Source organism: Lathyrus oleraceus, chromosome 2 (genome assembly GCF_024323335.1).
Source record: "Lathyrus oleraceus cultivar Zhongwan6 chromosome 2, CAAS_Psat_ZW6_1.0, whole genome shotgun sequence".
NCBI lineage: Eukaryota > Viridiplantae > Streptophyta > Magnoliopsida > Fabales > Fabaceae > Lathyrus > Lathyrus oleraceus.
In genome coordinates, this window is record NC_066580.1 from 413,499,881 (window position 1) to 413,526,980 (window position 27,100).

General features: G+C 38.3%; 1 protein-coding gene across 1 annotated transcript in view; it reads left to right on the top strand.

The window, feature by feature from the left end:
- Positions 1 to 11,977: 11,977 nt before the first annotated feature.
- The window catches only part of LOC127119798 (uncharacterized), a 35,107-nt gene continuing 19,984 nt past the window's right edge, over positions 11,978 to 27,100 (top strand). The window contains exons 1-2 of the mRNA XM_051050122.1: positions 11,978 to 12,324; positions 12,408 to 12,929. Coding sequence (XP_050906079.1) covers positions 12,000 to 12,324; positions 12,408 to 12,929 — 847 coding nt within the window. The 5' untranslated portion in view covers positions 11,978 to 11,999. The remainder of the gene's footprint in view (positions 12,325 to 12,407; positions 12,930 to 27,100) is intronic.

Consider the following 27,100-nt stretch of genomic DNA (forward strand, 5'->3'; position numbering starts at 1 on the left):
CAAACAGAAGGTGGCTACAGGAATCCTGCCACTTCTTTCTCAAGTGTAGTGTTTGCTACCACATCAGAGGCCTTCTCAAAGCAACCAGAAATTGGAGCAGAAGAAAATCAGTCAGAAGAACAAAGATCAGGAAGGGAGACGTCCTCGCAATGATCCAATTCCTATGATTTACGCACATCTACTACCTCTACTGGTTAATGTTGGGGTAATTATGCCTAAATAAATCGAGCCTGCTAGATTTCCCTACGGTTGTAAGCATAACCCTCATGCCATATGTGGATATCATGTTGGATATGGAGAGTATTCTATAGAGAATTGTTACCCTTTCAAGGCCAAAGTTCAAGAGCTCATCGATCAGAAGTTGTTGAGCTTTACGCATGTCACTGCTGAAGCGCATGTTGAGAAGAGGTTTGAATACAAGGGTCCTCCCATTCATGTGCAAGTTCATCCGCCTGTGGTCTATACTGTTATGCAGTATCCGAATCACCCTGGAATATTGTTGTCCTATCCTGGGGTATCATCTTTTACTGTTGTGGGACCTCAGTACGCCTATACTGGGGCACCCTATGTCCCATTTGGGGTTCATCATGGGAAGACTCCTCATCAGATAGTCAATCCTGGGTTGGTGCTTTCTGCTTAAATGTTCCAGCCAATGGTTATTCCTCATATTCATTCTCAGTCTTAGATATCTTTGATGCCTATGCCATGATACTCATCCCTATACGGTGTTACTTCCTAGTATCGGTCGCCTCCTCAGGCTTAAGCTCTACAAAGACCATAAACGGTGGCACGTAACCATCTAGGGCAAAGGCAGACCATACGATTTGATAGAAAGTGTCCTCAACGTGATCAGATCCCTATGATATATGCTCAACTGCTACCTTACCTTGTCCAGCAAGGACTCATTGAGACAAAGGAAATCCAACCTGCCACTTTCCCATATCATGCAAGGCACAATCCTGATGCCCCATGTGTTTATCATACAGGGCATAAAGGGCATTCCATTGAGGATTGTTGGGTTTTCCAATCAAGGGTACATGAACTTATAGATCAGAAGGTTCTGACTTTCACCAAAGAAGGTCCTAATGTCAAGACCGAAAAGGGTGAATGCATCCATTGATGAAGAATGCTCAAGAACTAAGGTTGCATCTGTAGAAGTATAATCATGTTATTTTTCAATCTTTTCATTTGTAATATTTTCTTGTATGTCAATGTACTGTTCAATTGTAAACTTGTTTGTTTTTTAATAATGATCATAATGAAATAAACGTGCATGTTTTGCTTAAATCCATTCGTGTTCACTCATACTTTATTTTATTAGTATCAAACTGTTTGTCAAATAAAATAAAAAGAGAATGATGCAATTAAAAATGCGCAAGATCGTTGCCTATATGCTTTTGAATAATACCATGTTGATGATGTAATGCATTGTTCAATCCCTAAACACTGGAGATATAAGAAAGTTAATCCCTAGTCAACCCTTTTGGGCCTTGAAGTAGGAGTTTCTATCTTTATACACGTACCACCCTCATGTTTAACCAGGAGCAAGGTAGTCTTCAGTTAGTTTGAACTTCCATTCAAATTTCAGAAGGAGAATATCCCATCAAGTGATCAGTCATATCATATCCCTCCAAAGAGGATGGAATCACAAATCCAGAATAGTTAACCCTTACCCGTAAAAGGAGTGATATAGTCACGAACCTTGCAACAAATCGAGAAAGCAGTGTCATAGGGTGTGCTCTAGTACAAAAAGAAAAAATTGAGAAATAAGAAAAATCAAAATAAAATCAAAAGTCCGCTAAGTCAAGAGCTTGAAAACAAGATTGACTTAGGCAAAAGTTAGGGTATCACGGTGGGCTGCAGACCCAAAGGATCAGCCAAAGCAAAAATAAGGGAAAGCAAAACAAAAGAAGTAGAGGATCAATAACAAAATCCTCAGCAAGAATGAATATCTATGACTGCAAATAAAAATAGAAAGTGAGTGGCCATCGCTCCAAATTCTCATAGGGTTCCTTAACCATCATTGTTGATATTTTCAAAATCCTTTCTGAAAGATGGATGCTTGTTGTAAGCTAACTGAACGTAGGGCTGAAGAACATCACGAAGAATGGGCGGATTAGAATAGGTTTTGAGCCTTATATCCTTTCCTTCTAAAATTGTGAACCAGGCCATGTTACAGCCCTCAAAAGACCTAATTGAAGCATGGTTTATTTCTAAGTCATACTATAGTAAGATCGCGTTAATTTGACTCCTAAAGATTTGCTTGTCATTCATATTAATACTGATATGACATTCTAATCAGTGATTCATTCACTATATGTCATAATCTTAGTGAACACACTTGAGTTTCAAAACTTGCATGAGCATGACATTACAATTATCATTTTCAAAATGAGCATTTTACATTCGAACAATCATTTGACATCAAGGAAGCTTACACAATGGGAAGATTGAACAAAATCCTGATATCCCATAGCTCAAATCTCTTCAAGAGTATGTCAATATGGGGAAACCACGTCGAGATTCTACAAATCTCTCTGAATCATCCGAATAGGGGTAAACTTACTTCAAGGCTCATATAGGGGCAAGCCACCCCAAGAGCATGAGAAGTCAATCACCCTCAAGATGGCTAATCAAGAGAATACAATTTCAAGACGCTGGGGAAAGCCAGTTTGAGATCTTCAAATGATGAGACTACTCCATAATTTGTAACTAGGGAAGTCGGTGCAGATACCCAGTACATTGGGGCAGAGGAATGCTACACAGGTACGAGCTCTCTCTATGTTTCAGATCAAGTCCATAGGTATGACAACAATTGTTCAGCTTGAAGTAGATGTCGGAGAATCACGTTTGGACGATTTTAGCCCAAAATTTCCACCTCCCTCTATGTGAGCATCTGGATGAACCATTTCATAAATCACCATCATGCATCATCCACGTTGTTTCACTCATGCATATCATTCATAAAGCACAACATAAAACCGTGCAAACGAGAAAAGATAAAAATCCAGTTTTATTGACTAACCCAAATTCTAACCTTAGCTTGGCTTGGCTCTCATCACATTACATTCATTCTCAACGGGAAAATTTTGGGATACGTTAGTATTTAATCCTCTTCTATCTTGAATACCTGAAAAGCTTCCGCAATTCTTGTATTCAGGTTAAAGAAGATTAAATAGGAGCAACTGTTGTACCCCAAATTTGGCCCTCCCTTTTCGCTTCTCATCTGACTTATGGCTTGAAACTCATTCATATTTCATTCATGTGCATCGTTCATTCATGATTAACACTTGCTAACATGCATCATAGATTTAGGGTTTGTGGCTAATAAAAATCAGGGTTTTGGCTTGAGGATTATGGTATTGCTTATCATGTGGAGAGAAACCCTAATTTCTGGATTCTTTGGGACCTTGACTCTTGTGGCCTACATCTTGAAATTCATTTGTACATCCTAATCCTAATTCTATGGGATTTTGTGTTTGACCTCTGTGTAATTAATCTGACTTCTGAACCCTAATTGTGGGTCCATGGTTTGATTTGTTGCCTGTAGAGCTTTGGGCTTTGCTTGAAACCCTAATCAGGGATAGTTGGTATTCAGGTGCTTTGTTGGTTTGGCTTTATAATCTACGATTCATCAAAACCCTAGTCTTTAGCTTTAAGGTTTATGAACCATATGGTTTGCATTGAGTTAGTGGAAACCCTGGTTGTGGTTCATGGCATTAATGCACCACTTGAGTTGACTTCTCACCTGGCTTGAGATTTTTGATTTGATGCAGAGATTTGAACTTTGACCTAGTAAACCCTAATTCATGATGTTATGTGATTGATTCAAGGTATGTTTGCATTCATGTTTCATTGACCTCACAGTCTCATGATCCATTTGATTTGAGTCTTATTTCATTCCCGTTTAATCCATTACTTTCATGGTTTTATTAAAATATCAAGATTCATTCATGCTTTGATTTATAGTCCCATTGATAAATATTCATTTGTCGTTTGATCTAGTCATTCCATGACCCATTAGTTCAATTTCATTCATTCATTCAAATAAATCCAAGCCATTATGCCTCACACATGAGTCCATGCATAAAAAACAAGCAAAAAACTATTTTTTTTCATGATGGTAATCGATTACCATGTTTGGGTAATTGATTACCCTGCTTCCAGTAGCCAAAAAAATCATTTTTTCATGATTGTAATCGATTACCATGTTTGGGTAATCGATTACACTGCTTCCAGTAGCCTCAAAAACCCATTTTTTGATGGTAATCGATTACCATGTCAAGGGTAATCGATTACACTTGCTGGCAGTTGCCAAAATGTTGCATTTTTCAGCAGTAATGCAGTATCCTTTACACTACAAACCAATCCCAATACTTGCATCAATACATATTGAAATCTTTACATGATTATGCAGCAACCAACCATATCACTCATGCATTGAACCAGGCTCTTAACACTTCAATTCACCAAACTTCTCAACATTTGTGAATTACTCATAACAGACCCAAGCTAACTCCAAACCACTTCAAACTAATTCCAAACCAATTCAACTAACTTCAAGCCTCATTTAAATAATTCCAAGCCACATTAAAACTAACTCTGAACCTTCATTTGATCCAAACCTATAATCTATATAAACTCATCACTATCATCAAATCAAGGACAATGACAAAAATCATAATTCTCTCAAATTACTCATTGCAAATTCAACTTTTCTCCTCTCACTTCATCTTCTCCAATTCCTCTCCCTACACCAAAGCTCAAACCATCATTGGAGCAAGCTTCACATTGAAGTTTGTTATCAATAGATCTAAACCTCTTGCCTTCAACAATCATCCCTAAATTCATATAATCAACATCAACAATAACAATTCAATTCAGAATTTTTTAGAGTTGATTCTTGGAGAGAAGGAATTCATAGTAGAAATAGAAGATTAAAGAGTCCAAGTAGCATACCTATGGTTTTCACTTCATCTTCTTCATCTTCATCACCTTCAATTTTCAACAAGTTCCAAGACAATCCTCCGTCTTGCAGGTCGGTGAATTTTCTTCTTTGCTTGTTTGCTGAATTTTTGATACCACAATTTAGCTTATGTAGTGGAGAATCAAAAACCCAAGGTTTGATGGTTTGATTCTCCTCCATCTCCATTTAATTTTATATTTTGTACATAGGGTTCTTGACTTTAATGGCTCAATTTCCAGAATTTATTAACTTCTAGTTAGAATAGATGAGAGATTAGGATAAAAGAGGTTGAGAGGAGTAGGAAAGTGGTGATTTTTCTTGATTCCGGCCAACTTCGTTGCCTCCGGTGCGGTGGTGTCGGAGCTCCGATGGTGGTTCCTTTTTGACATAAAAATTGGAGGTTGATGTATAGAGAAGACAAAATGAGTTTTCTGAATTTTTGCACTTCCCTTTGTAAATTATGTTAGGCTTAACCATTAAGCTCAATAGTTTGCTTTCCACACCCCTGTTTTGCTTAGCAACATACTTGTTGAATCCAACTACACTTCTTGGTATTTGGGCTTATTCTGTTGGATCCATAGCCCCTATTGCTGAATTTTGTACTCCATATTCAGGGGATGCATCCCCTTTGGCCCAACTTTCTAATTACCATTTTAATTACAATTTATTCCATTTTATTTTGTGTTGACATTTTTTGTAATTGTGTTTTTTAGCATTTTAATTAGGCTTAATTAGGATTTAGATTTTAATTAGGACTTTATTAAATTTTTGTATAATTTTCTAATTGGTTTTTGATATAGTTTTAATTAGATTAGAAATTACAATATAATTAGATTTTAGTTCATTCTTGAACATTAGGTTAAAATAGATTTTAAGATTTAATCAATTTGTAGGTTCTAATTAGAATTTAATTAGAAATAGATTTAATCCAATGTCAATATTTTTGTGAATTGACTGTTTTACCCCTTAGGGGTTATTTTGTTATTTTAACCACATAATTGCATGTTCCCTTAGGGATTTTTGACATAGATTTTTAATCAAACCATGACTAACTATAACATGATCCACTAGGATAGTTTGATTCAACTCTAACCTTTAGATTAGGTTCTAATCCTAGTTTTCTAATCAAATCAAACTCATGATTCAAATTGATCGAAAGCAATTTTGATCAATTAAATCCTTTGAACTTGTATAATCTCACAGTTTAAATTGAGTGACCAAAAGACCCTTGGTCAGTTAATAAGACTTCTTTCTCTAAGTTGTTGAGCTCAAGGCCTCAAGTCAAGATTCTTCAATCAAGGTATCCTCAGTCACATCAAGCAGCGGATTATACAAGATAAATTAAAGGTTAACACTTGGTAAATACAATTCAAATTGTACGATATGAGCCTTAAATAATAAGGAATGATGAGATGGAGTTTCTCCTATCCGTGTCTAGAGTGACTCTGCGTACGGGGCGTATACCCTAGCTATTCAGAGCATTCTCCCTTATTCATAGACTTTAGTGTGATACCAATCGAGTAAACTACCAAGTCTTCTTCACACAAGACAACATCAATACAAGGAGCAAGAATGAAGATCCTCCTCCAACAACTTGTCAGTTAAGAGAAGTATCATGCGCCATGAGCCTTAAGTAGTAAGGAATAATAAGACAGAGTTTTTCTTATCCCTGTCTAGAGTGACTCTGCATACGGGGTGTAGGTCCCAGCTATTCAGAGCGTTCGCCCTTATTCATAGACTTTAGTGTGTTTCCTATCAATCAACTATCAAGTCTCTTATTAATTCATCCTCCATTCTAATCATTTCAATAAATCATTCAATCATATTCTTTTGCCTCCTCAATCATCTTGCTTTCATCCCTAGTGGGTTGAACTACGAAAGCTCTGATTTCCTTATTGCATTATAAGGATATGTAGGCAGGAGAACCCAGTTTCTTCGCGAGCTACCCTATTTATCAATCAATCATTCTCCATTCATTCAATCAATACCATCTTTTTGAGATCAACCATACTTCTCCTTGGACCCCTTGTTTATCCTTTTTGGATGATTTAGCGACAGTCTACCTCATCAATCGAGAGTTGTTTGGATCGTATCCAAACATTTAAGTCATTCTCTTCTGGCTAACATGTCGGTTTGCTCTTCGATTCAGAGTCTATCTCCTTCTTGGATCTAAGATACTATTCTTATTTGATCTCAAACTATTTGTTCCCCATCCAGTGATATATTGTTCCTTGTACACAACAATACTTTCTCTTGGGCCCCGCTTATACCCTTTTAGGACGATATAGTGGCAGTTTGTCTTGTGAATCAAGAGTTGTTTGGACCGTACCCAGACATTTAATTCATACCTTTTGGCTAAGATGCTTGTTTACTCTTTGATTCTAAGTTCCATCCATTTGTGGGTTCCCTCGATACCATCTATTGGTACAAGTTATACTTTTCATCACCTTTAACCCTCTCTATTCTCGTGGTTTCACGAACTACGATTGCTCTGACTTTCTCATTGCACAATGAGAATACGTAGGCACGAGGATGCGAATCCTTGGCGAGCATACTCCTAATTATTCTTCTTTCCGCCTTAGGGCACCATTCATACCTTTCACGATCCATTATCTACCTTCGATCATAAATCGTTCACCCAGTGACATAATACTTCTTTGACATCAAAACACGCTTTCTTTGGAATTCCATATACACCCTTTTAGGACGCCTAGTGAATAGTCCTCATTTCTACCTAGAGTTGTTTGGCTCGTACCCAGACATTTAACTCCTTCTTTTTAGGCTAATGCGATGTTTTGCTCTATGGTAAAAATCCCATTTCTCTTATGGATTCCAATACACTTCCACCTTTCGGTTTCAAACTACACTTGTTCAATCACTTATCAACGAATATTCAATTATGTGACTTTGGTCACTTCATTCCGTTCATCTCCCTGATGCATTCATAATCTAGCTTCCTTCACCCCATGTGATATACCAGTTATCTTTGAGCCAAATACATTACCTTTTTGTGCTCCTTCTTGCGTCACCTCGTGAACCAAGAGACGTTTGAATCGTCCCCAAACACTTATTTCTTCACCTTATTCTTGGGTTCAAGTTTTCACCCTTGTTGGAGTTCGAAACACTATCCTTTGGTTTAGACCATACTTTGATCACAAATTCTTTTCATCTCCCATCACTAGTTCTTTAAACTACGGAGCTCTTAATTCCTCATTGCACTATGAGGATACGTAGGCATGAGGGCATCAATCCTCACCGAGCACTTTATCTATTTCTTTCCTTTTCCCTCATTCTTTTGCGAGTAATCTTTAGTTATCACACATATTCGAGCGAGAACAATCAAAATGGTTCCCATAGAGTACTATGGACGTTTGGGGTGTTAATACATTCCCCTTGCATAACCGACTTCCTTACCCAACATATCTTTTTCCCCCGGGTTTTATTGATGTTTTCCCTTCCCTTCGTGGATAAATAAAGTTTGATGGCAACTCTGTTGTATATTCGAGTGTGCGATACATTCGGGTATATTTCCACTAGCTTCAGCTGGCGATTCAGCTTAGGAGTTTGCTTGTAATTGGAGGTCTCTTCATGAGCATCCCCAGCTTCAGCTGGAGACTCTACTGGGGATGTGCTTCTTGGAGCATTTCCTAGTCGCTAAAAGGAGTCGAGCCTAGTTTTGATTTCTTCTCTGTTTGCTTGGGTGTTTACTTTTATGCATTTGCTCGCATTTCTTATTGCTTTATATTATGGATATTATATGTTATACTCTCTGTTGGGTTGGGTTATAGATTACATGAGATAGAATCTATATACCCGAGCTTGAGTATATACAATGCGACTAGAGTCGTGTTTGACCTTCGTGGAGTTATTCCGCCATTATGGTTGACACGAGACGTGACACCTAGAGTAGATCCTTTTGGGAGCATCATTGTCCGACGAGTCACTCGTCTAAGGCAATGGTATCTCAAATGGGTCATTGACACTAGGAACCTTCTAGGTTTCTTTGAAGACTAGAACTTACCTGTGAGGGGATATAGGATTTTCTGCAGGAAACCATGGCCTCTACATACCTTATTCTCATGGACGTCGGACCTTTGATCCTGCATCGGGCGGTATGCGTGGATTATCCGGATCATTTGGTGTTGTTAACATACATTATTGCATATCATCATTGCATTACTATACATATGTCGGAGTTTTGACCTTGAATTATTATGCCATCAGTGCCTTGAATCTATGGGTGTTTCATAATTATTTACATTCCATCCCTAACACGTGGACTTGTTCATTTACATTTCATGCATGTTAACCAAAAAACTCACCCTATCCATTCCTCCGTCATAAATATAATGATTCGCCGACACCAGTCATCCAAGGATCATGGAAGAGACTAAGATCATTGACAAAGCTGACATGGTCTTGAGGCTATTCTTGGATAGCATGATAACGAACTACACAAATCAAGTTGTGATTGATGAACATGTTGAAGACAGTCTGAAGAAAGATAACAAACAGAAAGTGGTTGCTGGCATCCTGCCACTTCTTCCTCAAGAGTAGTGTTTTCTACCACATCAGAGGCCTTCTCAAAGCAACCAGAAATTAAAGTAGAAGCAAATAGGTCAAAATCAACCATCCATACCTTTCATGATCCATGAGTTAACTTCAATCAAAAAACCATTCACCCTAGTGACACACTGCTTGTTTTGGGACCAAATACAGTTTTCTTTGGAATTCCATATATACCATTTTAGGACGATTTAATCGGTAATTCGCATTTAAACTTAGAGTTGTTTGTCTTGCACACAAACATTGTATTCCTTCTTTTTTTGCCAATACGCCAGTTTTCCTCTATGGTACAAATTTCATTCCCCCTATGGATTCCAATATGCCCTTACCTTTGGTTCCAAACTATACATTTTCAGTCACTTTTACCAAATCTTTCAATTCTTTGACTTTTGGTTACTTTTCTCTATCATTTCATTCATCTTCGTGATGAATTCACGATGTTCTACCTTCATTCACTTCATGTGATATACTATTATTTGTGAGCCAAATACATTATCTCTTTAAGCTCCATCTTGTGTCTGCTTGTGAACCAAGTGTGGTTTGTGCTATTAAACTAAACACTCAATTCTCTTTGTTTTCGGTCATACCATATAGTGGTGAATGCTCAGGCTACCCACATACTAGTTAATGTCAGTTTTACTCTTGGGTTTAGATTTCATCCCTTTTTGGAGTCAAATCATATAATCCTTTGGTTCAGACCATACCTTGATCACAAATTATTTTCATCTCCCACCACTAGTTATATAAACTACGGAGCTCTGAATTCCTTATTGCACTATAAGGATACTTAGGCATGAGGGTCATAATCCTCTATGAGTACTTTATCTATTCTTTCATTGCCCTTATCCTTTCGTGAGTAATCTTTAGATATAACACCCATTCGAGCATGAACGATCAAAACGGTTCCCGTTGAGTACAACGGGTGTGAGGGATGCTAATATCTTCCTCTTGCATAACCGACTTCCTTACCCAATTATTTCTTTCCCCGGGGTTTTATCGATGTTTTCCCTTTTCTTGGGGAATAAATAAAGTTCGATGGCGACTCTGTTGTATTTTCAGCGTGCGATGCGTTCGGGTATATTTCCACTAGTTTCACTTTGAGATTAGTTTTACTAGGCCTCCTCTTATTTTGCACCTTTGCTTTGTAATAAGGTTTTGGATTATTCAAGACTTTAGATTTAAAAATTTGTTGTCTTGAATGAATTTTATTCTTAGGTTTTGGACCTTTCAGAACCTTGTAACTAGATGTCTTCGGTTCTATCTTCTTCAGAACCTATGACTTTGAGGTCTCAGGTTCTGATTCTTTTAGAACCTTTGACTTAAGAATAATTGGTTTTGATTCCTTTAGACCTGTTGACTTTGAGGTCTCAGATTCTGATTCCTTCAGAACCTCATACTCTACAATTATAGATTCTAATTGGTTTAGAACTTTAACATTAGTAACATACATAAACTCAGAGTACAACCCTTTTTAGCACAGCTTGAAGAAGAAGGATATGAAGGTTTCATCGAGGTTTCAGTCCTAGGATTAAAAGTTTTTTTATGATAACTCAGACCTTCTCCTTTGCTTCTACTTACACCATAGATCATGGATGCAAGTTTAGTTCTGTTAAAACCAGTTATAACAAATTCTTGAAGAGTCAGCTCATACTTATCAAGAGGTTTGTCAAACATATCTTTTATTGAAGCAATTTGATCTCTTTCAAGTTTTTTAATCTTATCTTTAGAGAAACTTAATTCATCTTTCATAAGACCATATTGCTTTTTTTAGAATTTTTATATGTCTGGCTTTCTCCTGACATCTATCGATAAGATCTTGACATAAAGTAACTAAATCGTATCTAAAACTTTTAGAGAATACCTCATCTGCATCCTCTGAGTATGAGTCTGAATCAACTTCTAATTATGAGCCTGAGAATGTTGAAGCCACCAAAGATAGATTGGCTTCTCCTTCATTCTTGACAACTGCTTCTTCATCATCATATTCATCCCATGTTGCCATGAGACTTTTCTTGAACTTACTTATGAAATTGTTCTTTTGAAAGATCTCTTTTTTTTACTTTGTCCTTCTGAAGCTCTGGACAGTTAGCTATAAAATGACGAGGCTTTTGACCGTTGAATCATTCTTTCTGATCATCTTTACAAAGATAAAAAAATAAATTAGTTTTAAAATCTCTTCCCTCATTTCCATAAAAATTCCTCTCCTTTCCTCGATTGAATCTAACATACCCTAAGTAACTATTCATTAATGACTTTAAAGTCAATCATTTGATTTGAATATTTATTATTCTGACTTTCAAACCCCTCTTATTTCTTTATAATTTGAGATGTGCACTCATTTCTCAAGCTTGCTTTGCACATGGTTGTAAGTACATCCTTTTTCTATTGCTTGCTCCCTTTGTTTCTCTAATTAATTTGATATTATATTTATTTACTTCTGCTGCTGTAGAGATTGTGAAACAGTAGAATGGCAGGAACAACAAGCAACATTGCCGCTACTGGAATAGTTCTTGAAGCACTAACAAAAGACAACTACGATAACTGGAGCTGTCTGGTGAGAAACTATCTTATTGGACATGATCTGTGGGAAGTTGTTCTTGGTCCGCTATCTAGAGACGAAACAGATAAGAAATGGAACAAAAAGAATGCTAAGGCTTTGCATATAATTCAACTAGCATGTGGATCGGAGAATCTCACTCGTATTAGAGATCTTCAGTCAGCAAAAGAAGCCTGGAATAAGTTGGGTGCATCTTATAGCTCAGATTTAAAAGCAGATCCAGATACTGAACAAGGTATGTAACATGTAACATGTTATTTGAGTAATTTGGTGGTTAGAACATAGAAGTAATAACAAGAAGATTACGTTGATTTGCAGGTGTGGTAGACGATAGTCTCCGTCAGTATAAATCGCTGCACAGATATATTGAAAGTGGTGAATGGAATGATGCAAAAGCATTTATGAACATGGATGATAGGGCAATATTTTCCACATCGTCTAAAGGGAGAACCGTTCTGCATGTTGCAGTAATTGCTGGGAGAGAGGAGATTGTAAAGAAATTAGTAAAGGACGGAAAACAAGAGTTACTGAAAATGAAAGACGATCGTGGTTACACAGCTCTTGCTCTTGTTGCTGAGTTAACTGGAAATACGAATATAGCAGAGTGTATGATACCGAAGAAGCTATCACGGCATGGATCAGGAGGACCCGTCCTTGGCCAAGACTTGTTATCTATGAAGACCAATGATGGTGAAATTCCTGTTCTTCTTGCTGCTGCTAAGGGGCACAAAGAAATGACAACCTATCTTTACCGTAATACTCGGATGGAAGATTTGACTGATGAAAATTTCTATAATGGAGTTTTGCTTCTTACACGATGCATCACTGCAGAAATATTTGGTAAGTCATCACAAATAATATTACATTAATTGTATTTAATAAAAATGTCCATTAAAATGGGATCAGATCCTCTTTGCTCTCCATTTGAGACTTCAATAGTCAATGAGACAAAGTTGTCAGCAAAGAACACGTATAGGACGGAAAATATAATTAACGTTTAAATTTATTATGTTCACATTATTAAGAAGGTCCCAATCATATTTTATAATCCCACATGGTAACCTATTTATTGTGAGCATCTTTGACCAAATTACTCATGCGTTTGGTTAATTATTGGCATGAAGTATGAGCTTAACATGGAATTAGTTTCAAGCCGGGCCAAGCAGTTAAATATAAGATTTGATTTTAAAATTAAAGAAAAGTTTAGATTCAATTATTTATAAATATTTAATAATATAAAGATCTTTTTATAGGCAATTAGTAAACATTTTATGAATCTTAAAATATGACTCTCATCTAATTTTGTGATAAAGTATGAACTCATTGTGCTTAATGAGTTAATATCTTACAAAGCCATGACTATCATATTTACAGAAGTCCTCGTGTTAGCATGCTTCTCTTCTAATACTCCCCCACAAGTTCAAGGAAGAATATAGGTAGTGATTTTGAGCTTAGTGTGAAGGCGAGTGAAGAAAGTCATGTCAAAAAGGGATGGCAATCGTGCTCATATCTAATGGATACTCGCAAAAAATACTCATAACGGGTAGGATAAAAACTCACAAACTGGGTACGGATACGGGCACGGGTAATTACCCATTAAAGTAAGCAGGTATGAGTGCGGAGGTATCTTAGAACTCACCCCGCCTTATACTCGTTGTTGGTTCATCAACAATCTCTAACTTTCCTATGAGAGGGTTACTTGCAGGACCGACTACAAAGTCATGGACTTAGTGTTTGAGCGTATGGTGTTTTGGTAAGCAATGTCTTTGAAAAGTTAAAAAGGCGTAAATATAACCCTTGATGAGTTAGGGGGTAGTAAAAAGTATGACAAACGAAAATGTATTGAAAGTAAAACAAGGAAGTAAAGGCAATTGGATAAGTTTAAATGACTTATGAATGTAAATGGAGGCAAAGATACATTTTTGTAGGGATATGACTCTTTTCTCGTAAACGCTTTGGTACTTCAAGTTTAATCTTACTGCAAATGCTAAAAATGTCAGCCTTAGAATCATCCCTAACACTTGTTTAAATACTAATAAAAAGTAATCGTCGGTGGGTTACGAACCTATCTTGCGATGACACGTGTCGATCCACTTCCCCCATGTCTGTAGATAACTACCCACGTTCTTTGGCTGCCCACAATCGCTCTCGCCATTCAGGCATTTCGACTTCGATCGGGACTCTAAGTGTCGACCCATGGATTTGTTCAACTTCCTGTCGATGTTGTTCTGACGAGTTCCTTAGTCGAAATGATTTTCCTTCTTTGGCCGAAATTTGTCAGATAACAAATTGCCCCCTGAAAAGGCTGGTTTCGACATGAGCTCTTCAATCGAGAAACCTGCCTTTTGATTACCCAAATTTCGGATAGTTGTCTTATCACTAATCATGACCGAGCATGTGATGATGATTTTTTCGGTTGCGCAGTTCCCCAGACACTCCACCATCATTAGTAGTTATCCCTAGGTCGTGGGATTCCAACTGAATCCACTAACTCTTCTTACTACTTCCTCGTTAGCCATTTGTCAATCGATCATTGCCCGACTGTTCATCTTGCTAGCCTATAAATAGTTCTTTCTTCCCCCTCAAATGTTTTTCTGCTTCCATAACCACGCATACTTCCTACTCATTCCTTCAAGCAACTTCTGTAGTGCAAACTATCACCCAGAATCCTCAAACTCCAAACATTTGCTTCATCTCTAAATGGCTTCTTCCTCCCACATCAAAGAACTCACTACTTACGCTACCGGCAACAATCACATTGCCTTCAAACTCACGGCTAAAGAGGATATAAACCGCATTCTTAAACCCACATCTTCTGATGAAGCAGTGATGAAGAACTGGTGACGCCAGATGTTAATTCCTTTCGTGGTTGATAGGAAATTGTTAGCGTTCCACGGGCCTCTCGCATATCAGAAATCTTCGCCAAAGGTTGTTGCAACCTTTTTCCCTGGATACAAACCCGTTGCTCCTACTGCCTTCTACAAATCTGTCACACTTGACGCCAGATTCATGGAGGCTAAGGCCAGAGTTTTCAGGTCCATGCCTACTCCTGGAAACAAAGAGTATCTGGCGTGGCTTAACAAAGTCCAACGAAAACGCCAAGATCAATGGCAGAGTGCAGGAACCTACGACCTTATTCAGATATCGAGGTACGCTCATCGCGTTAATCCTTGTATGTTGTTGGCGTCTCTCTATTTCTGGGAAGGTTCTACCAACACATTTCAGTTGCCATGTGGGATGCTAACACCCACGCTCTTCGATGTGGCGGCAATCACCGGTCTTTCGCCGTTGGGGGAAGTCTTCGAACCCATACTTTCGGCGGAGAACACCTTCTCATTCAGTCGAGCTAGTCTGCAGAACTACATCGAAGATCACTACAACAAGGACTCCGTCGAGGTGTACGATGAAGAAAATATAGCCTTCCTTACTTTATGGCTTTCATATTATGTATTTTTTCCTGGCTCTTTGCATATATCAAAAAGCTATATTGCCCTGGCGATCCAGATCCATGAGGGTCTACAGGTGTCTTTAGGTAAACTGTTATTAGCCTCCTTATACCAGGCTTTGGGGATGGCAGCCATGAAACTAAAGTTTCTCTCTAATACTCTCAAGGCCTTGAATATGTCGAGTCCTTTATGTCTTTTACAACACTGGCTAAATGCGACTTTTGAGTATCAGTTGGGATACCCTGTGTCGGACCGCATTGTGAGGATAACGAAAGATCGATCAATCGAAGGGGCCAGGTTGACTCTGACGACCTTCCAAGAGACTCCTAACACACATCTCTTCATAAGTACTTGAATATATTCATTGAAGTAGATAAATTTGCTCCTGGTATGGCGTCGTTTGCTGATCGACCCTTCGGCCCTAAATGGTTCAAAGATCCTTTTCCAGGTGGCTCTCCACAGGCTGCAGCACAATCGAACGCCATATGGAGAGCCTTTTTGACTCCTACCTTGTTTTCCTATAGAATTGAGCCAGGGTCGAAGGGGTTTGGTTTCATGAGCTATCAACCGAATTTGGTGGCTCGCCAGTTTGGTTTAAGTCAGGTGGTTCTGAAGCCTTTGGTTTCGCATGAAACCGATATTGTATGGTCCGGTCGAAGATTAACCGTTGATGATCACAAAGTCTGTCTCCGTTTCTATAAACCCACTCACTGTTATGAACTTCCGGTGTTCAAATTGAAGGATAAGAGCGATCCAAAACGCAGCAGAAATTAAAAACTTTCTCCTTTAGTGATCCTTACGAATGGGCATGATAAGTGATAGAATCGTTACCTCTTGTGGCGATTGAAACCTTTGATGCAGATCTACGGAGCGATCACGAACGTTGAATGGTGACAACGTCTCTACTCAGTCCACACGAACGGATTCCTTCAATCTCAGTGCTAGCTGCTACGAATGAAGGCTTTGAGTGAGAGAGAAACAAAATTGCAACTGCACAATTGCTTCTGCACAAGAGTTCTATTTATAGAACCACTTGTGTGGGCTGCAAGCTAAAAAGCCCACTTAAGTGTATGTGGCCCATATCTTATGATATGCCAAAATTACTTAAGTGTGTGGTACCATACCATATTTCGTATTCTACTTAAGTACACCGTACCTTACGATGATCTACAATTCACTTAAGTGCACCGTATCTTACGGTGTTCCTTAGTTACTCTATCTCTCATCAATCTGTTCTTGTGTGTATGGCCCTATAGGTTTTCGCAACATTAGCAATTATATTAAATCACATATTTAACATAATAAACAGTGAGCAGTATCTAGCAACACATCACTGCTACCCAAGACACGAAAATGTCATGTGATCTGACAAATCCTTTTTGTGATAATACTTATGTGTACAATTACCCTTTTGCCTTTATGTCTATATTGAACACAAGGCATAGACCGTGTCATCCTTGTCCAGTTCAATATTGGGCCGGTAGACATTTATCCTGTTACGCAGGATGAGAAAATTCCATCTAGGTCACTCATCTCCCTCAGCATGCTTCGTGGAGTACCCATCAACTGTCTTTATGGTCATCCAGTTACGGACAATATTTGATCAGCAATAAGGCACTCAACTTTACATCTAGGGTCCATAGTGGTTTCAGGTCGAAGGTATACACCATTATCACCATGAGAATAACTTATGACACTTTGCATAACATTATATATAGTATTCTCATAGTTGGTCAATCCAGTATAAATATTACTCTTAATATTCATACATATGTTTAAGACTTGATAACTCCTTATCCATGATCCATGAGATGTGATCATCAATCTATATACATAATAGTCTTAATGCTTTAATGTTATACCATTTTACAATAAAGCTCGACTACGGATACTTTAAGAATAGTTCCCTTATGTTTAATGGGATCTCATGATTAAGTCACACTTGATACATTAAATAGACTAACTATTCTAGGGACTTTATTAAACAAACATAATAAAGAAAAAGCCTTTTATTATTAATAAATAATTCGATACAAGTACCAAAAGTATTGGCCTCTAGGGCTTACACCAACAATCTCCCACTATCACTAGATCCAATCAGGCATACCCCTAATGCCCATAGATCTAGTATGGCCATCATGCTTCTGTTGTGCAAGAGGCTTTGTGAGTGGGTCAACAATATTGTCAAGTGTAGGTACTCTGCATATTTTCACATCTCCTCTATCTATTATCTCTCGAATAAGTTGATAACTCCTAAGTATGTGTTTGGATCGTTGGTGAGATCTAGGCTCCTTAGCTTGTGCGATAGCACCATTGTTATCACAATAGAGACCAATGGGATCCATAATACTAGGAACTATGCCAAGTTCACTAATGAACTTTTTGATCCAAACAACTTCCTTTTTTGCACATGAGGCAGCAATATACTCGGCCTTAGTTGTAGAATCACCGACTGTATCTTGCTTTGAACTTTTCCATCACACAGCGCCACCGTTTAAGCAAAACACATAACCAGATTGCGATCTAAAGTTATCCTTATCTGTCTGGAAGCTAGCATCGGTGTATCCAATTACAACAAGCTCTTCCTGACCTCCATATATCAAGAATGAGTCCTTAGTCCTTCTCGAATACTTAAGGATATTCTTGACAGCTACCCAATGAGGATCACTGGAATCAGATTGGTACCTACTCGTTGCACGTAAAGCATATGAAACATCTGGTCGAGCACATAACTTGGCATACATGATAGATCCTATTGCAGATGCATATGGAATCTTATTCATGTGATCCCTTTCTTTCTTAGTTGAAGGGGATTGTGTTTTTGATAGACACTAGCCATGTTGCATAGGTATGAATCCTTTCTTGGAATCATGCATATTAAAGCGTCTCAGCACTTTGTCTATGTATGTACTCTGACTTAGGTCAAGCAGTTTTTATGATTTATCTTTATAGATCTTGATTCCTAATATATAGGCTGTTTCACCTAGGTCCTTCATAGAAAAGCATTTCCCCAACCAAGACTTTACTTGTTGCAGGGTAGGGACATCCTTTCCAATGAGTAATATGTCATCTACATATAATACCAGGAAAACGATCATGCTCCCACTAACCTCTTGTAGACACAAGGCTCATCTTCGTTCTTGATGAATCCATATTGTTTTACTGTTTCATCAAAACTAAGATTCCAACTTCTGGAAGATTGCTTCAATCCATAGATTGATCTTTGTAACTTACATATCTTTTGGGCTTCTTCTTGTATGTCAAATCCTTCAGGCTATGTCATGTACACATCCTCAAGAAGATTCCAATTAAGGAAAGCAGTTTTGACATCCATCTGCCATATTTCATAATCATGATATGCAACGATAGCAAGTAAAATCTGAACAGATTTAAGCATTGCAACTGGTGAAAAGGTTTCATCGTAGTCAACCCCATGAATTTGTTTATATCCTTTTGCAACCAGTCTTGCCTCATAGGTATGTACCTTACCATCCATGTCAGTCTTCTTTTTGAAGACCCACTTGCATCCTGTAGGGTTAACTCCTACAGGAGGCTCTACCGAGGTCCAAACTTGGTTTGTGTACATGGAATCCATTTTAGATTTCATGGATTCTAGCCAATTCTCAGACTTGGGACTAGTTATGGCCTCTTGGTAGGTCATAGGCTCATCTTGATCCATGAGTAATACATCACCTTGATCAGTTATGAGATATCCATATCTCTCAGGTAGGTGACTATCCTACTTGACCTACGTTGGTCTTGTTCTACTTGAACAGGTTGCTCTTCCACAACTACTTGTGTTTTCTGCTCTTATTCCTCCATAGGTGTATCAATGCTTTGTGATTCTTGAATTTCTTCAAGCTCTACTTTCCTCCCACTGATTCCTTTGGAAATAAAATCCCTTTCTAGGAAAACTCCAGTTCGAACGACAAACACTTTTCCCTCATAAGGATTGTAGAAGTAATACCCTCTTGTTTCTTTAGGATACCCCACAAATAAGCATTTGTCAGATTTGGGCTCAAGCTTAGTTGAAATTTGTCATTTCACATAAACTTCGCAACCCCAAATCTTCATGTAAGACATATGTGGTTTCTTACCACTCCATATCACATATGGTGTCTTCTCAACCTTTTTGGATGGAACACGGTTAAGTGTGTAAGTTGTTGTCAATAGTGCATATCCCCCAAAAGGAGTTTGGAAGATCGGCGTGACTCATCATGGATCGGACCATGTCTAACAAGGATCGATTTCTTCTCTCAGATACACCGTTCCGTTGGGGTGTTCCAGGAGAAGTAAGTTGGGATAGAATCCCACACTCTTTCAGATGGTCATCAAACTCTAGGCTAAAATACTCACCACCTCGATCTGATCGAAGAGTTTTAATATTCATACCTATTTGGTTTTGTACTTCATTCTTGAATTCCTTGAACTTTTCAAAGGACTCTGATTTGTGTTTCATTAAATACACATAACCATATCTACTGAAATCATCAGTAAATGTGATGAAGTACTGAAAACCTCCTCTGGCTGGTATGTTCAGTGGTCCACATACATCAGTATGTATTAGCTCTTTCACCTTTTCCTATGAATATAGATTTTGTCATCTTTCCAATTAAACAAGATATGCATGTCTCATATGATTCATAATCAAAAGAGTCCAAGAGTCCATCTTTATGGAGTTTGGAAATGCGTTTCTCATTTATGTGGCCTAATCAACAATGCCAAAGGTATGTTGGATTTAACTCATTAGGTTGCATCCTTTTAGTATTAATGTTATAAATTGGCATTTCAAGATCAAGGACATATAGTCCATTGTTCATTTGTGCAGTAGCATAGAATATATCATTCAAACAAATAAATGGAGCAATAATTGTTCTTTATTATAAATGAAAAACCAAACTTGTCTAGACAAGAAATGGAAATGATATTCCTGCTAATTGCAGGTACATAATAAAAGTTCTCTAACTAAATTATTAAACCACTAGGTAAAGTCAATACATAAGTTCCTACGGCTAAAGCAGCAACCTTTGCTCCATTGCCAACTCGTAGGTCAACTTCACGTTTTGCCAAATCTCTACTCCTTTTTAGCCCCTGCACATTGGTACAAATGTGAGAACCGCATCCAGTATCTAATACTCATGATGCATAAGTAGATAAATTAATTTCAATAACAAAAATACATGAAGTTGAAGTCTCTACTCTATTCTTCTTATCTTTCAGGTACTTTGGGTAGTTTCTCTTCCAGTGTCCGGTCTTACCGCAATGGAAGCAGGTGCCTTCCTTTGTTATGCCTCCACTAGGCTTCAAAGTAGGAGCAGTGGGTTTGGATTTGGCAACTTCCTTGCCTTTCCCTTTATCACCCTGCTTGGTGGGTCTTTTGTTCTGTCTCTTTCCATTTCTGATCATCATAATGGACTTCCCTTTTGACTTTAGATTCTACTCAGCAGTTCTTAACATGGCTAGCAGTTCAAGAAGAGATTTGTCCATGTCATTCATATTGAAATTAAGGACAAATTGACTGAATCTATATGGAAATGATTGCAAGATCAAATCAGTCGCAAGTTCCTTTCTGAGGGGAAAACCCAACCTCTCAAGGTTCTCCACATACCTAATCATCTTGAGCACACGGGGACCTACCGGGGCTCCATCAGCTAACTTGCCTTGAAAAAGGGCTTTTGAAACTTCAAACCTGTCATGCCTTGCTTGCTCTTGATAGAGCATCTTCAGGTGTTCGATCATATCGAATGCTGCCATATTCTCATGTTGCTTTTACAACTCTTAGTTCATGGTAGCTAGCATGAGGCAAGCGGTTTCATTGGCATCATCGACATACTTCTTATAAGCATCTCTTTCTGCCTTAGGTGCAGAACTAGGAGGTTCCTCTTCAGGAACAGGTTTCTCCAAGACATACAGCTTTCTATCATGTTTGAGGACAATCCTCAGATTTCGGTGCCAATCCAGAAAATTTGTCCCACACAATTTTTCCTTGTCAAGGATTGATCGCAAAATATTGTTAGAGGTGTTTGTTGTCATGGAAATCTACATGAAAATAATGAAAATATAAGTATCAATAACATATTTAATTAGGCCTTTAATTAAATATGCTCCCAATATTTTACTCAAAACAAATGACTCTCACCATTTGATTCGGAAAATCCCGTTGGAAGATTTTCTAGTGGGTCGAGATCCACATTTCACTTTGTTTTAAGTCCGCGTAGGCAGATTACACAAAACTAGGTTATTTAGGTAGGAACCCCTTCCAATTGTATCTAATATAACTCTCAAATATTTTAGTTGGGTGAATAACTCCTTATTCCAATCCATCACATGGATCATTTCTAACTCTTGCTTCTAAACATATATAATCTTATTATAATTTGTTTAGTTAAGTTTGACCCATTGTTTTAGCAATTGGATATTACAATTATCCCATCTCACCTTACTAGTATAGAATATGCACCTCGCGTAGGCGAAACCTACATTATTCGATACTAGTCTTGATGAGTGCTAAAACTTGGAAAGCATAAACTTAATATTTAATTTGAGGGAATTTGCAATTATTCTGATCTCAATGGCTTATTTATCATATAATTCGTCTATCACATGTATCAACATACATTCACATGCATCAACATACATAATGAAACAGTTATGGCCCCTAGCGCAATTGTTCTCCCAAGCCAATAAGAGAACTTAAGCTAACCTAATAACGATCTAAGCTTCTCCAAGCAAGATCTTCAAGGTTATCCTCCTTTGATATTGTATTCTTCTATTTCTTCATAACATTACATTACATAAAATAAACTCGTTTTACATACGAGGGAGTGAGATGAGAAAAGAAGTTACATTAAGAAGTTAAAAGAGAGGCACGACACGCAGGTCGTATTTTAAAATCCCAAAACAAAATAAAGGAAAACTAAGGCCATAATCGATCACCACAAGACAATAATAATAAACACATTATTATTATTAATTTAAATTTTGTTAATTAATTAAAACCAAATTAAACTTCGGCGACTGATCACACTATGCACAGTTAGTCAAGGGTTCCGCTGCCCGGTCAGCAGACGGGGGTTCCGCTGCCCAGTCAGCGGACGGTGGTTCCGCTGACCGGTCAGTGGACGGTGGTTTTTCGCATCAACACTTGATACTTTAAAGCACAACTCTTGCACAGTCACAACCCTAATCGCATAACTCTTTGACAACACAACCCTTGTGTCGTCATGAACCCTAATGCACCAATTCCAGACCGTCAAACACACCTCGATTGTTAATTCTGTATGATTGATCAACACGTCATTGCTTCACCATACTAATATCGGATCAAGAAGCAAATGACCATTGATCGCTCAAAACAAAATAACCAGTAAGTGTTTGAATGAACGAAACAAAAACAGTATATCATATATACCGTATTTTGCATCAGGATTACTTATATCATATATATAACTTGATAGATCTCAATTGCGTAACCTATGGACGATCGATGTATCACTGTTTCACTATACTAACGTCGAATTCCGAAGCATAGTCAACATCAATCATCCAAATCATACACACATGAATCTAAATTTAATTACTCGTTTATTCTTTGACTCTGACAACCTGCCAAGACACTCCTAACACACATCTCTTCATGAAGTACTTGAATATGTTCATTGAAGTAGATAAATTTTCTCCTGGTATGGCGTTGTTTGCTGATCGACCCTTCGGCCCTAAATGGTTCAAAGATCCTTTTCCAGGTGGCTCTCCACAGGCTGCAGCATAATCGAACGCCATATGGAGATCCTTTTTTACTCCTACCTTGTTGTCCTACAGAATTGAGCCAGGGTCGAAGGGGTTCGGTTTCATGAGCTATCAACCAAATTTGGTGGCTCGCCTGTTTGGTTTAAGTCAGGTGGTTCTGAAGCCTCTAGTTTCACATGAAACCTATATTGTATGGTATGGTCGAACATTAACTGCTGATGATCACAAAGCCTGTCTCTGTTTCTATAAATCCACTCACTGTTATGAACTTCCGGTGTTTAAATTGAAGGAGAAGAGCGATCCAAAACGCAGCAGAAATTAAAAAAATTTCTCCTTTAGTTATCCTTACAGATGGGCATGATCAGTGATAGAATTGTTACCTCTTGTGGCGATTGAAACCTTTGATGCAGATCTACGGAGTGATCATGAACGTTGAATGGTGACAATGCCTCTACTCAGTCCACACGAACGGATTCCTTCAATCTCAGTGCTAGTTGCTACGAATGAAGGCTTTGAGTGTGTGTGTGTGTGTGTGTGTGTGTGTGTGTATGTGTGTGTGTGTGTGTGTGTGAGAGAGAGAGAGAGAGAGAGAGAGAGAAACGAAATTTCAACTGCACAAATACTTCTACATAAGGATTCTATTTATAGAACCACTTGTGTGGGTTGCAAGCTAAAAAGCCTACTTAAGTGTATGTGGCCCATATCTTATGATATGCAAAAATTACTTAAGTGTGTGGTACCTTACCATATTTCGTATTCTACTTAAGTACATAGTACCTTACGATATTCTACAATTCACTTAAGTGCATCGTACCTTACAGTGTTCCGTAGTTGCTCTATCTCTCATCAATCTGTCCTTTTGTGTATGGCCCTGTAGGTTTTCGTGACATTAGCAATTATATTAAATCACATATTTAACATAATAAACAGTGAGCGGTATCTAGCAACACATCACTGCTACCCAAGACACAAAAATGTCATATGATCTGACAAATCCTTTTTGTGATAATACTTATGTGTACAATTACTCTTTTCCCTTATGTCTATATTGAACACAAGGCATAGACCGTGTCATCCTTGTCTAGTTGAATATTGGGCTCGTAGACATTTATCGTGTTACGCAAGATGGGCAAATTCCATCTAGGTCACTCATGTTCCTCAACATGCTTCGTGGAGTACCCATCAATTGTGTTTATGGTCATCCAATTACGGTCAACGTTTGATCAACAATAAGGCACTCAACTCTACATCTAGGGTCCATAGTGGTTTCGGGTCGAAGGGTGGTATACATCATTATCACCATGAGAATAACTTATGACACTTTGCATAACATTCTATATAGTATTCTCATAGCGGGTCAATCTAGTATAAATATTACTCTTAATATCCATACTTATGATTAAGACTTGATAACTCCTTATCCATGATCCATGAGATATGATCATCAGTCTATATACATAATAGTCTTAATGCTTTAATGTTATCCCATTTTACAATAAAGCTCGACTATGGATACTTTAAGAATAATGTCCTTATGTTTAATGGGATCTCATGATTAAGTCACACTTGATACATTAAACGGACTAACTATTCTAGGGACTTTATTAAACAAACATAATAAAGAAAAATCCTTTTATTATTAATAAACAATTTGATACAAGTACCAAAAGTATTGGCCTCTAGGGCTTACACCAACACAAATTTCAACAATCTTTTTTAATAACCATTTATTTCGACGAATGGTGGGATTCCTACCAGAGTCATTCTTTCCCTAGTGACCAATTTCTCCAGAACATGGTTGACGCTCCCTTCACTATCGTCGGTGAAGTACCGCCTCCGCCTCCATCCGTTAAGGCTCCTGACCCAAAAATCCAAACTTCTCAAGTCGACGAAGCCCCCAAAAAGGTACATGTCACTGATTTTGTTTCCTCTTTTCTTGGGGATGTATAACACTAACAGTTTCTGCTATCAAGGTCGAAAGAGGGTTGTCGCCTCTACTAAGCCAACTCTAGCGAAGCCCTCGAAGAAGCAACGAGCGCCTTCAACCCCCACATTGCATGTATTACCTATTCACCTCATGAACAAGTTTTTTACCTAGCGTTTTCCATTACCTCTTCACCCATTTTGAGATTCAGGTACCTGAAGAAGTACTTGTAGTGGACGATGAGGACTCTGACGGGAGTGCACTCACACATTTTTTCCACGTCGAAAGCCCCGCCCAAAATCCCTTCCAATCTTATGCGGCGGAAAAAGGCTCAAGCCAAGAAGACCCCCTTGAAGGTGGCTCCAATGACTTCGACCTCAACAATCCAAGGTGACCTTTAGGAAGCTTTTACTCCTTGTGATTCGGAGAGGACTCCTACCGCTTCTCCACCTCCTGTGGATCTTCAGGTATTTGTCGACATTTATCTCCATCGCCTATGGGTTTCTTTTTATCGTGTAATCTAATACTTGTATTTTTTAGGGATCTGTGGGCTCTCCAATTGAGGTTGAAACTATGGTCGAAGATAAGACCAACCATCCTTCTACCGATATTGTCATGAGTCCCCAGCGGCAAGCCGAGTTTCAAAGCGCTTCCCCAGTGGTTCCACAAAGTCCTGTTTCCCCACCAACTCTAAATCCGCCGAACACTGTTAACGAAAGTGCGTCGACCGGCATGTTAACTTTGAGAGAAATCAGGATTATCAAGCAACAGAACCCTGTTGAGGCCCTTCGGAAGTTACAACAGATTCGTCGATTCTCGACCGATGTGCCACCTCCTTCTTCGATCGTCGCTCCTTCTTTGGAGCTAAATGTTGAGGCCACCTTCATACTTCAACAACTGAAGGAGTCCCGTTTCGAGAGCGACTTTTTACATGCTCTTGAGACAGAGGAAGAGCTAGCTCGTGACATTTTCAAATTCTTGGACTCACTCGCCCTTCAAGATCTTCCTGCTCCAATGGTCAAGTATTTTGTCGAGTTTGAGGCCTTCTTCACCCAGTTTGTCAAGGACCTTAACCTTCGTCAAAATGCTGACCTTCAGATCAAGACGAAACTTAATGAGGTAAGGTTAGAATGGGACTCCAGTGAGGCCTGTGAACGAAAGCTCGACGAGTTTGAACACAAGAAGGAGGAACGTATTCGTCAGCGGAAAGCCTTCTACCAGCATATCTTCGACTATCAAGCCCAGATAGCTAAACTTAATAAAAATATTATTGAGGTGGAAGCACAGAAAGCTTCCTTGGAGACGGCTGAGGAAATTCCGACGCGAGAAGTTGTCGACCGTGAGGTCCTAAAGGGGATATCCCATGGGGAAAAAGCACTCAAGATTGAGGTCGACATAAAACACTTGCGTGGGAAGAAGGTTTCTCTAAAAGATAGGATTATTCATGAGATAAGCTCTTTTGAAGACTTCAAGTCTAGATTTCCTGTTTAATCTTTTCCTTGTTTTTATTTCTCCTGTAAGGTCTGTCGACCATGTTTTGTAATGTCTTTTGGGCCACTTTAAAGAATCAATGAATCTTGTTATGTTCAGATTTGGATCTCTTGTAGCATAGGTTTATATTTATTTAAATATTTCCCATTTACTCTCAAGACCCTTTGATCTCTACCAAGCTCTTTGATCTCATAAGCATTATTGGCGAATGTTCAGATTATCTGAAATGGTCCCTCCCACTTCGGAGACCATTTACCTAGAGTTCGATCTCGACGATCCATAGGTAAGATTACTCTCCAAACATAATCATCAATAGTAAAGGTTTTTTCCCTTACCTTCTTGTTATACACTTTGGCTACGCGTTCCTTCTGTCGTGCTAACATTTCCACTGCAGACAGTCTTTC